This window comes from Heloderma suspectum, chromosome 3 (assembly GCF_057233095.1).
Source record: "Heloderma suspectum isolate Gila_16-S chromosome 3, 16-S_ref, whole genome shotgun sequence".
Taxonomy (NCBI): Eukaryota; Metazoa; Chordata; class Lepidosauria; order Squamata; family Helodermatidae; genus Heloderma; species Heloderma suspectum.
The window spans coordinates 182,483,076-182,500,094 of record NC_139460.1 but is presented as its reverse complement, the minus strand read 5'-3'; the positions used below and the strand labels follow the sequence as shown (position 1 = coordinate 182,500,094).

The following is a 17,019-nucleotide window of genomic DNA, read 5'->3' as shown; positions in this document are numbered from 1 at the left end:
ATCTTCCATCATGAGACTCAAGGTGATGTGCATGGGGTCACTGGATGATCCCCCACCCAGGCACTGACCAGACCCAGACTTGCTTAGCTTCAGCAAGATGGCTGCATCATGTGTCCTCAGACCATGTCCTGGGACCTGGGATTGTGTCGTATGAAGACGGCTGCTTCCCATGTTACGTTATAAAAACACTGGATGCCTCTCATGAGTTGGTCCTATATACATGACTGGTAGTCTCAGCAACCTGTGAACTGCAACCATCCAGAAGCTGCTCTTGATGCAGGAGCCTGTAATGTACATCACTGGATCAGATGAGAAAATTTTAACATATCTGCAGCAATGCAGAACTATTCTCAGGAATAATACTGTATCTTTTGAAATAGCAGGAAAAACCACTTATAAATCACTGAATAGAAGCACTGAGTATAAGAGCCAAACTATATGTCAGCCAGGGTGGATAAAAATCAGTAGCGTGTTTTTTTTTCCCATTGGAGTTTTAACATTTAAATTGGAGATTTTATTTTCTTGAAAAAATGCAATTACAAAATGATACAGGTGGCTGTATTTTCCCCTCTGCAGAGAAGGGAAGGGATTTAGTTCGCATTTTTGTCGTCATTTGGAATGATCATACGTCACCGTAAGTGACAGTGGCCATATTTTAGCCTTTGCACTTGGCTTTCCATCCTAGGCTCTCCAAAAGAGGCAGAACCATCATTTTCTCAATTCATCAACCTCGTTATTCCATATACAAGCTTTTTGACAGTCTGACATTGCTAGCGTCGGGGAAGGTACTCTACCATGGACCGGCCAAGAAAGCATTGGAATATTTTCATTCCATTGGTAAGCCTGCTTTGTTATTACAAGAGTAGAGCAACGACAGGTAGTCGATCGCAAGCTGAATATGAGTCGAGAGTGCGGTGTGGGTGCAAAAAAGGCAAATGCAATTTTAGTTTCAAAATCATGGAAGGTAATAGTTCCATTTTAAGAAGGATTCAGATAAATTGGAACGAGTTCAGAGAAGGGCAGCAAAGGTGATTGGGGGACTAGAAACTAACTCCTACAAGGAGAGATGGAAGGAAATGGGTACATTTAGCCTTGGGAGGAGAAGACTGAGTGGGGATATGCTTTAATGTGTATACTTTCAACTGGATTCCTGCACTGAATAGGGGGTTGGGCTCGATGGCCTAAATGGCTCCTTCCAACTCTATGATTCTGTGTCAATAAATTTAACCAGAGCCAGGCTTAGGAACAAACTCAGGAGCTCATTGATGCAAAAGTAAAACCAAGGCAACCTTTAACATGCCCCCAAATTTTGCTCCAGCTTTGATATTGATCCAAACCAAAGCAGATGCTTCCTCTCCCCCATTAGGTCCAATGCAGTAGGTTAGAGAGGGGCTGCAGGGGCAAATCCCCAGGGGGTGGGGGGAGGCTGGGCCTGGGCTCACCATCCCCACCCTCTGAATCTGCCTCTGTAGCCTCTTTCTCCCCCATTTTACCTCATGGGGTGGCTTTGCCCCATTAGTTCCTACTGGAGAGGGTATTTATTACTATTTATTTATTAGTAATACTTATATACCATTTACTATAATAAAATCCCTAAGCAGTAGAAAGGGACTGCAGGGGCAGATTCAGAGGACCCACAGGGCCAAGCTTCTGACCCCCACACCCAGAATCTGCCCCTGCAGCCCCTTTCTCCCACATTGGATCTAATGGTGTGGCTTTCCTCCACTGGGCCCTATGGCAGTGGTAGAAAGGGGCTGCAGGGGCTGATTTCAGCAGTGGGGAGTTCTTCTTAAGGAAAGAAGTTGGGTTTTCAGAACACAGGCCCCGGGTTTAAGAATTCTGGAATCACTTCTAAGTTCTGAGTAACATGACCTTTGGGTACAAGTCTTAAACCCATTTACTTAAAATGTTTATTTATTAAGGGCGCAATGCTATGGTGATGCCTGAAGCCTCTGAGCTCAGAGTGTTATGGGCGTCCTATGCAGAGCTGGAGAAGCAGCGGAGGAGATCCTCACTCTGCAGTTTGGCTAGACGGGCTTTTTTGTGTGTCTAGCTGGGGTGAGTCAGACCGGGAGGGAAGGTGGCTGGGGAGGCCTTGGGGATATGTTATATCCTGGCTTCCCCAGTCCCCTCCCCTCCCTGCCCACCAGAATGCCCCCTTTTACCCCCTCTCCAAGGTCACCTTTGTGACCTCAGAGGGGCAGCTGGCATGGTTCTCTCTGAATGGGGGCAGGAAGTGTGGCCCCCTGAATCTGTGGTCGGAGTGCTGTCTCGACATCAAATCCAGGAATCCAAATTATTCTATGGCCCCCAGACTCTGTCTAAGGCCATAGGATTGCTCTCTCCATTGTAGCTATATAAATATGCTCAGGAATGTAGCTTTGGTGGCTCACATCTGCATCATCTGTACCATTGGAATGATGCCACTCCCATCCAAGTAGAATAGTTGTTAGCACTGGTAAAATACGAGATCAACCAAATACTTAATTTGACATAAATGTTTAAATTTAAAGTTGTCTGTGGCTAATTTAAAATGTTTAGTAATTTAGGCTGTAATCCTATGCGTGTGAAGACAGCAAAAAGTCCTACCACTCCTGGCAGTCCCCAGCCAGTCATGGAATCACTGGAAGTTGTAGGACTTTTATACTTCTAAACCTGCATAGGATTGTGCCCTTAAATTGTTGCTTTTCGATGTCTACTTTTGTGTGCTAGAACTGAGATTTTCTGACTGAAATTTTAATAGTGCCATAGAAACTAGGGAAAATAAAAGAAAATATTTCCTTAAAATTGAAAGCACTGTTTTTAACATTTAATTTTTGCTCTGGATACACAAAATATCCTGTAAGAAAAGCTGGGGAGGTGCACGTGTTAACAACTAAAGACAATTATTAACTATCAGAATACGTTATGAAGCTTACAACAGTGTTTGCTCCCTTTTTAAAGGGTATGAGTGTGAGCCTTTCAACAACCCAGCTGACTTCTTTCTTGATGTGATCAATGGTGACTCCACTGCTGTGGCAGCAAGCAAATGTGATCAGAAACCCAAGAGAACAGAAGGGAGGAATCCCACTGGTAAGTAGGGGACAACACCTGTGCTCAAAGGGTAGTGGAGGGGGATTTCCTGCTCACTGTTTGCCAGCGATCTTCCATTGTACTTCTGAAATGCATTTGTTTATAACATCCTGGAAAAAAAGGGTCCCTCTTTGAGTGCTTTTATTTCAGAGACCAATAATGAGAATAACATGGAGGAAGAAAGCACGGAGAAGACACTAGTAGACTTGCTGCATGAGAAATACATGACCTCCCCCCAATGCCAGGACATGATGGAAAAACTAAAGAACTTGGGAAATGGCCAGGGGATACCACAGAAGAAACCAAGGCATATGAATCAAGTGACATATGCAAATGGCTTCTTCACTCAGCTGTATTGGGTGTCCCAACGTTCCCTCAAAAACCTCATCCGAAATCCCCAAGCTTCTGTAGCACAAGTAAGGCACAGAATTATATGCTATTATATTATCTCAAATGAGAATGCATGGTACATCCAGAATCCTATCATGGTGATATGTCTGGGAACGGAGGGCCTGAGCTGCAGTCCATGAATCAGTACCTTCACTGGGACCAGTTGGCTCCAATGGCACTGAACTGTCCTTTGGTAGAAATACTCTGATTTACTGCTTGGGGATAACATAGAGAGGCTTTGTTTTACAATTTCTATTTTCAGTAGTGGTACGGAACATTTTCACAATAAGTAACGTCCTTGTTTTCTGTGGAAAGTTCTGTTTAACATGAAATCTTGCATATTCCTTCATCAACAGAAGTTTACTTGAGTTAATGAAAGTAATCGCTTTGCTTGTTTTGAATTTTCCCAGTCGTGAAGACACAGGCAGATATCTTTTAGCTGTTACATAGTTGTGTCAATTGGTATTTGTGGCATTAATCCTTCTCTTATTCTTTTCCTGTGCTCCAGGTCTTTGTGACCATTGTCCTAGCACTGATTGTGGGAACCATTTTCTTTGGTGCAAAGCTTGATCAAAGTGGCATTCAAAATCGGTAATTCCTGAACCCTTCTGAGATTTATTTCTCTAATACTGGAATTCAAGCAAGGTGTCATTGGTGATCCTGCCTCCAGCAGGTCCTGTCCTCGCTGCCATCTACTTGTTCTCCTGGAGAGCTGGCAGACAAGCAAGTAATTAACTTGCAGCTCCTCCTCCTCCATGCCATTACGCCTGGTGTTTGCTCACTTGCCCAAATAGCTGGCAGGCAAGGAGAGAGGTGGTAGCAGTGGTAAGGAGTGGTAGCAGGACACTCCAGTCAGCAGTGAGCCCTTCTGGGGCACTGGGGCCTTGGCAACTGCCACCCCCTGCCTCAGAAATGAGAACAAATACCAACAAATCAATGTATCTAAAAAGGCGGGCTCTGTGTCCTAAGTAGAGGCATTATTTCATAGCTTGGAGAAGGTAGGAGGGGGGAAGATTGTTGTGAATGTTCAATGGCCTGCTTTTGAGAATATTCAAATTAAAATGCAAAAAAAGCAGAGTATTTTAAGAACATTTGTTATGGTCCCTTTTATACCTACAACAGCTATGGATAATGATGATAATGATAGTTAGGATTTATATAGTGATATAACATTTCACATACCTTACAAGGTGGCTGTAAAGATTACAAAATGATGTGTGTCAGTCTTATTGGCTGTGTTTGGATGATCATGGGGGTGAAAGAACCCCTTGTTGGTTCTTTCCCCACCCCCACGCATGCCGGTCATGCAACCACAATTTACATAATTACCTGCAATATAGCATGGGTTGCCATATTGTACGAACCCAGTGTATGAACCCAGTCACCTTCCTACCCACCCCACAACTCCTACTGCAAGTCATGGGTTAGTAGCGTGGGTACAAAGCTACCCCTGCCATGCTGCACGCCGGGTTCGGATGACACATGCCGCATCATGGATAATTATGTAAATCTTGGTCGCACGTGGTCACATTACCGGCACGTGCAGAGGTGGGGAAAGAACCAACGCCCCTGCAATCATCTGAACCCAGAGGGTGATGGGTACTGAGGCTAAGAGGGAGCCCACCAAGAGGGAGGTGACTGAGGCTACCTAGTCTGTTTGTGAGAGAGGTCAGAGTTGAACTGGGCCCTTCCTAATCTATAGTTGATATGTATTTAGCCACACCACACCAGTTCTCAGAACATAAGTACACGTGGCATGAAACACAGGGGGTGATGAGGGTGAGAAGGGGAGAGGGAGAAAGACACACTCCCAAAATGGTATCCCTGAGTAACTTGATTTTTTTTTCTTATAGCAAAATTCTTTATTATCTGGGAAAGTGGTTAAAAATGCAAGCCTGCTTCTGACTTATTTATTTGAGTTTGCAGTGTTTTAAAACAAACTTAATAACATTTCAATATTGGTGTGAAGTCGTTCTTAGAAGCTTGTTCTCCAGGTCACCTCTACCCCAGCTTCCCCCCACCCCACCCTGTTCACCTCCACAATGTAGTCATTGCAACACATCTTTCTCCTTTTACCTCTGTAGGCAAGTTGCTTCCCCCTGTGCTCTTCTTACTGCTTTGTCATGTGATATTACTTCCCAGAGCTGTTTCTTTCCTCTTCTCTCTCTGCCATTTAGAAGCTGAGTGCCATTGCTGGTGCGCTCTGCTATCATATATATTGATAAATATGTAACTATGCCTCAGCGCAACAGATGTAGTTTTCATTGTGACTGAAGATGTTATATGAATTCATACCTCATTTCCTACAGTTTCCATGCCCCAGCTGTGAAGTAACTTTGTGGTAGTGTGGCAACTATGTGTAAATACTGGAGCGTAATCATGAAGTGAAGGGTATTTCTGAATCATGTTGATGGCCCATTTAAGCTGTTTTCTTGACTTCAGCAACAACCAGTGAAGACTGCTTTGAGGGAGCTATACTCCAAGAAGGTCAGGCTCAAGTAACTTAGAGCAAAAAGTAAAAAAAAAAAAAACTGGGTCAAGCGATTCTGAAAGGTCCAACGTGTTTCAATCTCCATCCAGCTTCTTATCAGAGGAAGATCTTTGTAATCAATTCCTTTACACAGGGTTATTCCAGATGGAGGACTCCAAGTGCTACAAATCAGAAGGCATTGTGCAATTTTCCCTTTTCCCCTTTTTTGGAAAAAGAAAAAGTATAGATGGGACACAGGGGCCCAGAGCAGGTAAAATCTCTTACCTCCAATCAGCTGCTAATCAGCTGATTGGAGATCAGAGATTTTCCTTGCCTGGGAAGAGGGAGCAGGCCAGTTGGGGACCCCCTGCAGGCCTTATCGGCCCATGGGTAAGAGATTTCTCATCCCTGAAGTCCCAACCCAAGCTTCCACGATTCAGCCTTCATATGGAAACACAGGCCACTGGAGAGAGATTGCAGGAACACAAGGCCAGGCCAAAGGCCTATCTAGTGCTGCATCCTGTTTCTCACAGCGGTCAACTGGATGCAAACTGGAAGGCCACAAGTGGGACACGAAGGCAACACCCTCTCCTTTGCTGTTCCCCAACAACTAGTATTCAGTTGCAAACTGCCTCTGAACATGGAGTTTGCAGATAGAAATCAAGATTAGTTGCAGATATACTTATTTTGTCTGTAATAAGGAAAAAGATGGGAGAAGTGGTGGGAAAACATGAGAGGATTACAAGCAGAAGATGTCAATGCCTGGAACGCACCCACCCTAAATAGAGCATGCCGACTGCAGAATAAAGGCCTAGTCTGGAAGCATGCATGGTGTTTCTTGCCAATTGCATGCAGAAGGCCCCAGGTTCAATCCCCAGCATCTCCAGGGAGGGCTAGGAAAAAATCCTGCCTGAAACGCTGGTGAGCTGCTGCTGCCAGTCAGTGTCAGCAATACTGGGCTGGATGGACCAAGGATCTGACTCAGTATAAGGCAACTTCCTTTGTTCCTATGTTCCCCATATAAAAAGTCTCCAGCCAAACAAGCATGTCTGGAATGTTTCAGTTGCATGTACTTCAGAATTCCCTTTTGTGCAGGTCTCCCACATTTTAGGGCAGGGGGTGTTGAACCTCTGGCCTGCAGGCCAAATCGAGCCCGCCTAGGGCCCCAACCTAGCCCTCCATGTTTCCCCAGATGACCATGCCCCCTTTTTCCTGACTGCTGATAGTTTGGTGGTTTCCTGGCTTTTGTGCAGTTTTTCCCATTCTAAAAGGTTGAAATGCCTTTCCTGACACTTAGTTACTGGTAGTAAGATGTTTAAGTTAAAATATGCCAGTATTGGGGGTATTTTGGCCCTGCCCCTTTCACCCCACCCACCACTGGAATGCGGTCCCCAAGAGCTCCTCCGGAATCTGATTTGGCCCTCTGTCTGAAAGAGGTTCAACGCTGCTGTTTTAGGGTGTATTCCTGACACCAGGGTATATACATCTCAGGAGCAACCAGTGCACCTCACGCTATATCCCCAGTAGAATTCTGTATTAGTGGTTCACTTCAGGTGTGTGTGATATGGAAAAACATGTCCCACAAAGAAGGTTAGATTGCCTGCAATGAAATGCTGCAGCAAATCTGGCCATTGGCTATGTACATCTAGTGCCTACTCATAAGTAAACACCCTGGCCTGCAGCTTCAGAAGGCAGGTTGAAGTGCTGACTTCCAAGTAATCCTTGTACTACACTTTTTAGGATCTTAAACTTTGCAACTGCAGCCACCAGCATAAGAATGTTTTCAGAGAAGGTAAGTCAAGGGGAGTTAGGCTGACAAGTGGAAACACACTGTTACAAAGGATTGGACAGGTTGTATCAAGATAGTTTTGTCATGCAAACTGTCTTTTACTTTGCCCTTAATAGGTAGTGCTGTTTGTCGATTCCACATGTGCAGATTTTTACATGGACTGACATATGGATCAGGCCCTCTGTAAAACTCTTGCGTGGCCTGGGATCTGAATGTCCATTTGAGACCCTCTCTTCTTTCTTTTTACACCCTGTACCAATGTCAGTTTCTTCATCTGGAATGTACTGTTGTCAATATAGATCTGGCCCCTTCCATGTGTAAGACCCAGGAAAATGGCATGCCCCCAGCCAACTACACAAAGGCTACGTTAATTCCTGGAAATGTCACCTTTCAAAACAAGTCTGTTTCTATCCTTCAAAGCCCCTCTGAAAATTAAGGTAATATCTGCAAAAGATTCCTGTATTCAGGGAATGGTGTTTCTCTGTACTGGATGGATACCTCTGTATTTTGATGGACTCTAGTCACATGTCTCCCTTAACACGTGCTCCTCCGCATTTTCCTTCTACCATACTATCCCTTGCAAAAAATAAAATCCAAAAATCTGCATACAATTCTAGTTTCAGGATAAAGCATGCAAACAACGCGTATTGGTTTAAAATACATATACTTGAATTTGTAGTGCTTACAATAAATTAAATAAGCACAACATTTTGGGAGTTTTTGGCACAGGATATGAACAGATCTGTTTTACAGGGCTTCCTTTACCCATATTCCTTGTTACTATGCTTTTTCATTTAACATCTTCAGCTCTGCTGCTATGTTCCTTTTTGAGTTAGAACAAACGCACCTGTATGTCATATAATTACAGGCTTAGATTGGTTTTTTTTTTTCGTTTTTTAAAAAAATATTTTTAATTCTATTTTTATCTTTTTAAATGAAATAAACAGTTTTTGTTGTTGTTCAGTCGCTAAGTTGTGTCTGACTCTTCTTGACCCCATGGACCATAGCACACCAGGCCTTCCTGTCCTCCGCTCTCTCCCGGAGTGTGCTCAAGTTCATATTCATTGCATCGGTGATGCTATCTAGCCATCTCATCCTCTGCCGTCCCCTTCTCCTTTTGCCTTCAATCTTTCCCGGCATCAGGGTCTTTTCCAGTGACTTTTCTCTTCGCATTAGGTGGCCAAAATATTTGAGCTTCAGTATCTGTCCTTCCAATGAGCAGTCAGGGTTGATTTCCTTTAGGATTGACTGATTGGACCTCCTTGCGGTCCAGGGGACTCGTAAGAGTCTTCTCCAGCACCACATAATAAAGCATCAATTCTTCGGCGCTCAGCCTTCCTTATAGTCCAGCTCTCACAGCCATACATTACTACTGGGAAAACCATAGCTTTGATTAGACGGACCTTTGTCGGCAAGGTGATGTCTCTGCTTCTTACTATGCTGTCTAGGTTGGCCATAGATTTCCTCCCAAGGAGCAAGTGTCTTTTAATTTCATGGCTACAGTCACCATCTGTGGTGATCTTGGAGCCCAAGAAAGTAAAATCTGTCACTGCTTCCATTTCTTCTCCTTCTATATGCCAGGAAGTGATGGGGCCAGATCCCATGATCTTAGTTCTTTTAATGTTGAGTTTCAAACCAGCTTTGCACTCTCCACTTTCACCCTCAACAAGAGGCTCTTTAGACCTCTTCCCTTTCTGCCATTAGGGTGGCATCGTCTGCGTACCTGAGGTTGTTGATAATTCTCCCGGCAATCTTAATTCCGAGCTGTGATTCATCTAACCCGGCGTTTCTCATGATGTACTCTGCATATAAGGTAAATAAGCAGGGTGACAATATGCAGCCTTGTCATACTCCTTTCCCAATTTTGAACCAATCGGTTGTTCCATGTCCGGTTCTTACTGTTGCTTCTTGACCCTCGTACAGGTTTCTCAGGAGACAGGTAAGGTGGTCTGGTACTCCCATCTCTTTAAGAATTTGCCACAGTTTGTTATGATCCACACAATCAAAGGCTTTAGCATAGTCAATGAAGCAGAAATAGACGTTTTTCTGGAATCCTCTTGCTTTCTCTATGATCCAGCGAATGTTGGCGATTTGATCTCTAGTTCCTCTGCCTCTTTGAAACTGCGCTTGTACTTCCGGTAGTTCTTGGTTCACATACTGCTGAAGCCTAGCTTGTAGGATTCTGAGCATAACCTTGCTGGCATGTGAAATGAGCACAATTGTACGGTGGCTTAGTGGTTAAGACGCTCAACTGCAGACTGGAAGGTCAGCAGGTCAGCAGTTCAAGACCCGAGTGTTGCCTGACGGCGTGAGCTCCCGTCTTCAGTCCCAGCTCCTGCCAACCTAGCAGTTTGAAAGCAAGAAATTGCAAGTAGATAAATAGGTACCGCCTCGGCGGGAAAGGTGACAGCATTCCGTGCACCTCGGTATTCAGTCATGCCGGCCACGTGACCACGGAAGCGTCTTCGGACAGTGCTGGCTCTTCGGCTTAGAAACGGGGATGAGCACCGCACCCTAGAGTCGGACACGACTGGTTGGGGACACCTTTACCTTTTTTTGAACACTCTTTGGCATTGCCCTTCTTTGGAATTGGAATGTAAACTGACCTTTTCCAGTCTTGTGGCCACTGTTGAGTGTTCCAAATTTGTTGGCATATTGAGTGCAGCACTTTAACAGCATCATCTTTTAGGATTTTAAATAGCTCAGCTGGAATACTGTCATCTCCGCTAGCTTTGTTGTTACTAATGCTTCCTAAGGCCCACTTGACTTCACCTGCTAGGATGACTTCACTCTCGAGGATGTCCGGCTCCATTCAGTGACCGCAGTATCATGGCTATCAGGGACATTCAGATCTTTCCTGTATAGTTCTTCTGTGTATTCTTTCCACCTCTTCTTAATCTCGTCTGCTTCTGTTAGGTCCCTGCCTTCTTTGTCCTTTATCATGCCCGTCTTTGCACAAAACGTTCCCTTGATATCTCCGATTTTCTTGAAAAGATCTCTAGTCTTTCCCATTCTATTGTTTTCCTCAATTATAAACAGTACCAACAACCTAATCAGTAACTACAGTTTCTCAACAATACAGTATTAGGACACAGCAATAACAAAAAGGAGAAAAAGAAAGAGAAAGAAAACAGAAGAAGGAGGGAAAAAATCCATTCCACACCAACTTCAAATCCCATTCTACTTAAGAATTATACCTATAACATTGGCAATATTACAATTCAATACAGCATAGATAATCAGCCTTACATTTCAATATTCTATCATCAATCTTATAGCAAGGAAGCAGGCCTACAATTCGTTTCCAGTAACCATATATTGCCCTTCAGTTAACATATATTTATAAAGCTTAACAATTTAACCAGCCAAAAATCTTACTAACCAGTCTCATAATGATGATGATGATGATGATGATAATAATAATAATAAGGAAGGAAATTAAAAAGGATAAATAATAATAACAAATCATTAATAGGTTTTATAATATTACATAATAAAAACAACCTTACAGCAATCACTAATGTATTTTGTACTAGATATATAAATGAGTTTGCACATTTCTATACACCCTCAAACAATAGATTTAAGTACAATATATCATATCCATTTTAAAGAGAAAGGATTTTAAAAAAAGAGGAAAAAGAAAATGAGAGAAAAAGGACAGATTTATATATGAGCAATTATCTCTGGCCTAGCCTAAATCTTACAGACAAAACATGGCCAGTTAACAAAGCATGTTTGTAGATTTCAGTTCATGGGGCTGGGACAGAAATCTCATGCATTTTTCTATTTAGCCATGCCTCTGCCATTTCGTGATTTAGAAACTTCTTCATCTGACCATCAGAAGAAATGCTAAATGTAGCAAGATATTTTAAGTGATATTGTAAGTTCATTTGTTTTGCCAGATTTTTCGCCTTGATAAATTGCCTTCTTTTATCAGCAACTTCTTTGGTGTAATCTGGAAATAACATTATTTTATCTTGTTTCCAAAAAAGATTTCCGCCCCCTCTTGCCAAACTCAGGATATAATTTTTTTGTGGAGATTCTTGCAAATTGGACTATAATCATATAACTAGTCCCTTTGGCATTTGGCACATGGAATGCCTGCTCAATATCAAGTAAATAATCAGATGGCACAGGGAGTATCTCATGCAAAAGCTTATCTACAAAAGTAGACAAATTTACATCACTAGGTAGATCTTTAATACCAATGATACATACATTTGCCCTGCGCATAAAAGCCTCCAGTTGAGAGATTCTGACAGAGAAATTGTCGAAAAAAGCTTGTGACACAGTTTCATTTGTTGCAACTTGATCTTCCAGCTCATTAACCTTCACCTCCTTTTTTTTGCCAAGAAGTGTTGATTGAATCCACAGCCCCTTGCAGGGCGGTGATGGAATTTTGAATTGTATCCAACTTCTTAGCCTGTTCAGCAAATTGCGAAGACAGAGTTTTTATCAGAGCGAGTAACTTCAGTTCTTGGCTCCTTTGCCAGAGGAGGTGCGGGGGGGGGGGAGAGGGGGGAGATCCAATTACTTTTTTTCTCCTTGATGTAGCCATCCTTCTCTTCAAACAGATCTTGCAGGTCCTCAAATATTGTTAGTATTTCTTAAACCTTTCCTCAGATATTGTTGGTATTTCTTAATCCATAAACTACAATGGAGCACATCAGCCCTGATTTCTCCTAATTAGATAGGAGTTTCAAAACAACTTTGAGTGATGATTAAGCTCTGGCAGGCTGGTCTTGGAATCCAGCCCTACTGCTGCTTCGCATAGAGGACTAATCTTCCAAGACTTCATCCAGATGCTCTCTTTGTCTCCCCTTTTAATTCCAGGGGAGAGATAAAAAGGTTTTTCAAACTTTTAAAAAGCTGTTTGAGATAGCGTCTCGCAGAGGCTCCGCAGAATGCTGTAGGGCGACATTGGCTCTGACCGGAAGTCCGGGCTTGGATTGTTGATGGGTTTAAAAGAATGGCCAATAGGTTTTTGAACAGTTCTTGAAATGATACTTTAAGACAGAGGTCCCCAACATAGCACCTGTGGGTGCTATGATACCTGTGGGGACCTCCAATGGTGACTACAAAGCTCTCCAGTCCCTGCCACCTTCAAAATTTATTTTTGGTGCTTTAAAAACTTGAAAAACATTAGGTTGCCAGGTTTTCCTTCTGTTCTGAATCTGCCACTGATGAGCTGGGAGAGAAGGAATGTATTGCTTCCTGGGCTCACCCAATCTTCTGCCCAAACAGACCTTTCCCCTTTACTCTCCCACTTCCTCTCCCTCTCTCTCTCTCCACTCCCAGCTGCTAGCCTCCTCCAAATCCCTTTATCTCACTCTTTCTCTGCCCTCTACCCCTTTGCCTTGCTATTTCCCCTTCCCTCCTAGCATTACTCTTTCATTCTCACCCCCTTATCTCGCTATTTCTTCTTCCTCCCAGCTCCTAGCCTTGCTCTTTTTCTCTCCCTTCCCAGCCCCTTCTCCCTCTCCCTCTCCCTCTCTCTCTCTCTGGGCTTCATCATATGGAGCTTTTATCCTGCAATTGAGATTGCTCCTTCATGGAAGTTTGCGGGCTCTTTACATGATGCCGTGACCCTGCCATGACCCTCCTGCACTAAATGCTCTTTGTTCCATTTTTAAATAGATTGCAGATAATGAGCTATCAAATTACTCCATTGTTTTCCGCTTTAATTTCCTCTGTGAAAAAAGTTAAAGCGGCAAGAAGAGAAGCGAGATCAATGAAAGATAACGGAAGACTCAGATACAGGAAGAAAGAGGGCAAAAGGGGGGGGAAGGAAGCACACGTAAAGGGAGTCAGTGGTGATCCTGCATTTAAAAGGGAAGCAGAGAGCCCCGTTTTAAATGTAGGATTTTAGGATGGTGTAGAAATTCCTCCCCCCCCACACACACACACACGCAGGGGACTCCTGCTTTAAGAAGCCACACTGTGGGTGTCTCTGCATTAAGCAAAAAACCTATATCCTTTCCAGAGCTTCCTGCTTTCGATTTCTTTGCAGGATTAGGAAGGGCTTCTTTACATGGCAGTCATATGCTTTCAACTGAGGGAGTGCCTTCCTTCCTCCCTGGCATGTGTGCAAAGCAGCGGGGTGGGGGGGTCTTGTTTTCATAGCTTAACTTCTGCTCACAGCCCCAGGAAACCTCTGACTTCTGAGTAGACATAAAATGTAAGATTGTGCTGTAAGTCTGCAACCCTTGGCACACTTATGTGGAAGTAAGCTGCATTGAATGCAATGGAACTTACTCCTGAGTAGACATAAGATCACCTTGTAAGTCTGCAACCCTCAGCACACTTACTTGGGAGTAAGCCCCACTGAACTTAATAGGGTGCTCTGAAACAGAGGACATTGCTTCTGAGCGATGTTGCTTCTGAGCTTGGTGGGATGCGGCATCAGATGTGTCTCCCTTTGTTGCAGGGAGGCATTTTACCGTCTTCTCCCTCCAGTTGAGAAATGCAGAGGCAGGAGATGCAATCAGCAGGTGATTCTAGCCCTCGCATCTGTCAAATCTCATCCTGACCGTGCCCCCAACAACTGAAAACAAACACCCACAGCAGGCAGACACAGCGGTTTCTTCCGCTATTGGAGAATTTTACAGTGAGGTCATGGCGCTCCTGCTCCGTGGACCGGAAAAAATACCACATTTTTTGCGTTTGGGGAAAACTCGAGATAGGCTGGAAGAAATGGCGGGAGACACCCTGGAGGGTAACAGTGTCATTTAAAGAGCTCACAAACTTCCGAGAGAGGGCCATCTCAATAGCAGGATAAAAGCTCCATGTGATGAACCCCTGTGTCATACCTATACCACTTGTGCCTGCTGGAGAGTGTATTCCAAGCTATAAGGAAAATACGTAGGCCTGTTATATAACAGATTCCATGATTCTGTATAAAGTTTTGATAGTTAAGGAAACTAGTTGATTTCATTTTGACTATATAACAGTTCAATACAAAACAGTTGGAGAGCCAGTGTAGTGTAGTGGTGAGAGTGACGGACTGGGAGCCGGGAGATCCGGGTTCTAGTCCCCACTTGGCCATGGAAGCTCACTGGGTGACTTTGGGCCAGTCACAGACTCTCAGCCCAACCTACCTCACAGGGTTGTTGTTGTGAGGATACAACGGTGAGGAGGAGGATAATGTAAGCCGCCTTGAGTTCCTTGCGAGAGGGAGAAAGGCGGGGTATAAATGCAATAAATAAATAAATAAATAAATAAATAAATAGTTAATGAAGGTTGTTGACTTCGTTTTGGTTTATTCTTTCAGAGTTGGATCTTTGTTCTTTATCATCACAAACCACTGTTTCTCCAGTGTGTCAGCCATTGAACTGTTCATCAGGGATAAGAAATTATTTATGTAAGTATCAGATCTCCTCACAAAGAAATAGGGGGCAGGTGGAGGCAGATGAATTTGGAAGGAGGGCTGGCTGAAATAGCTGGTGAACCTGTGGCATATGATTTCCTTGAAATAAGTCCTTGCTTGCTTTCTATTCTTTTCTTGCTCTGAAATGGCACTGGTGCAAATGCAGAACCTTAGGCCTAGTTCTGTGTGAGGTGATAAAATTGGGTTGTACCAATTCTGAGTGCAGCTGGGGGCCACATAATTGACTGCTCCTCCATACAAAAAGAAAAAGATCACTGCACACAGAAACATAGCATTTTGGAAAGACAGGTCTGCTAGAACCTTTTCCCTGACATTTAATTCTCTATTTGAAGGGAATTTTGTGGCCATAGTCTTGTATGCTTATTCTTGTAGGAGGCAGAGTTGCCACCCAGCCCCTGGGAAGGGGAGACAGAAACTGACGAGAGTGCAAAGAATGCTCCCAATAATGTGAGCAACAGTGGTTGTTTTCACAACAAAGCCATTTAGTGCTGCCAAGTCATTGCTTTTCTAGGATCCTATAGAAGTGGAATTTTAAATGGTAGCAATGCCTGTTCCCCATGGCCAAGATCCTTCTATAATTTTTACTCAGAACTCAGACCTGTTCAGCAAATTCTTCTTAAAAAAAAATACTGCTTGCAGGTTCTACTTCTTTTGTTACTTCCTGTAAACACAGCTGGAGGATTAGTAATGTATGGCCTTGATGTCAGTTCCAGTTCTCATGGGCAGAGGGCTTCGATTGATGGTTGTTTTTTTATATCGCAAAGTGGCACACACACTAGGAAAGAAAGAAAAATGGAAAGTAAACCTGTAATTAGAGAGTTCCCCACCTCCACCCCAGAATTGCCATGCAGGAATTGAGGGGCAATTAATGATCCCAGCTGCTGGGAAGAAAATGTGTTAATTTTTTTTAAGCGGGAGGGGTAAGGCACCTTGGCGGGCACCAAGAAAGGTATCCAAGGGTACATTGGAGCCCACAGGCACCGTATTGCCCATGCCTGCCCTGTGCAACGCATATATGTCCCTATCCCTGACGTGTACCAGTTCCAGCCACTGAATCTAAGGCTCTCTTCACACATGGCATTTCATTCCACTACAAACCGTTCCTTTTGATTCCTGATTCTTTCCGGGATTTAGACTGGCCTTGTATACAGGGCATCTCTCATAGTGTGTCCCTCCGCATTATATCTTTTCATGGCTGGGCCAAGCTGCATGGAACAATCAGGACAGAAGGGGGCTGCTGGCTCCATACCCCCTCCCCTCCGCTGATCATTGGTTCCTGTAACATGATTGATGGCTCCGCCCTATCCCTCCACTCCTCCACAACAGGAGTGAAGTTGGAAGTGATCTGGATAGTGGGCTATGGGAGCTGATCCCCTCCTTCCTCCGAGGGAGAGAGAGTCTTCTCGGTGGCTTACCCTGAGGGTGCTGGCGCTGCTGGTCTTCCTCTGCTAGATATGTCAGTGCATGATGAAATTAAATGCAGTATATTGCTTGCACTACAGAGTTCGAAGAATATACCGATTTCCGGGTTCCCAATTACAGAAGTAAGAAATCCACAAACAGACTTGTATACAGTCAGTGCACCAAGCCATCCCTAGCAGCCCCCTGCTTCCCCAGGTGACTGCTTCACAGGAGACACTTTCTTCATTAGACCCAGCTTGCTTCCCCACGCTGTTGTTGCTCTTCCCCCTTATTCTGGCTTCCCAACGACCCTGCAAGGTGGGCTAGGAGAAGAGGTAGTGGCTGGCTAGGTGGGAGGGAATACTATGCAAAACCACCTCAGCATTACTGCCTTATCTAAAGCAACTCCACACCCCAAAAGGAAACTATTCAAAATGACCATTCCAAGCTCTGCATGATGAATTTATTCAGGGGAGGAGAAAAGGCACTTTTAATACCCATTGAAAT

General features: G+C 43.9%; 1 protein-coding gene across 2 annotated transcripts in view; it reads left to right on the top strand.

Annotated features, from left to right (window-relative positions):
• LOC146350507 (broad substrate specificity ATP-binding cassette transporter ABCG2-like) overlaps window positions 1–17,019 on the top strand; it is an 83,463-nt gene that overhangs the window by 29,471 nt on the left and 36,973 nt on the right. For both annotated transcript variants that reach the window (XM_084845139.1, XM_084845138.1), the window contains 5 exons: window positions 686–837; window positions 2,944–3,072; window positions 3,223–3,488; window positions 3,971–4,053; window positions 14,995–15,084. In XM_084845139.1, coding sequence (XP_084701265.1) covers window positions 686–837; window positions 2,944–3,072; window positions 3,223–3,488; window positions 3,971–4,053; window positions 14,995–15,084 — 720 coding nt within the window. The remainder of the gene's footprint in view (window positions 1–685; window positions 838–2,943; window positions 3,073–3,222; window positions 3,489–3,970; window positions 4,054–14,994; window positions 15,085–17,019) is intronic.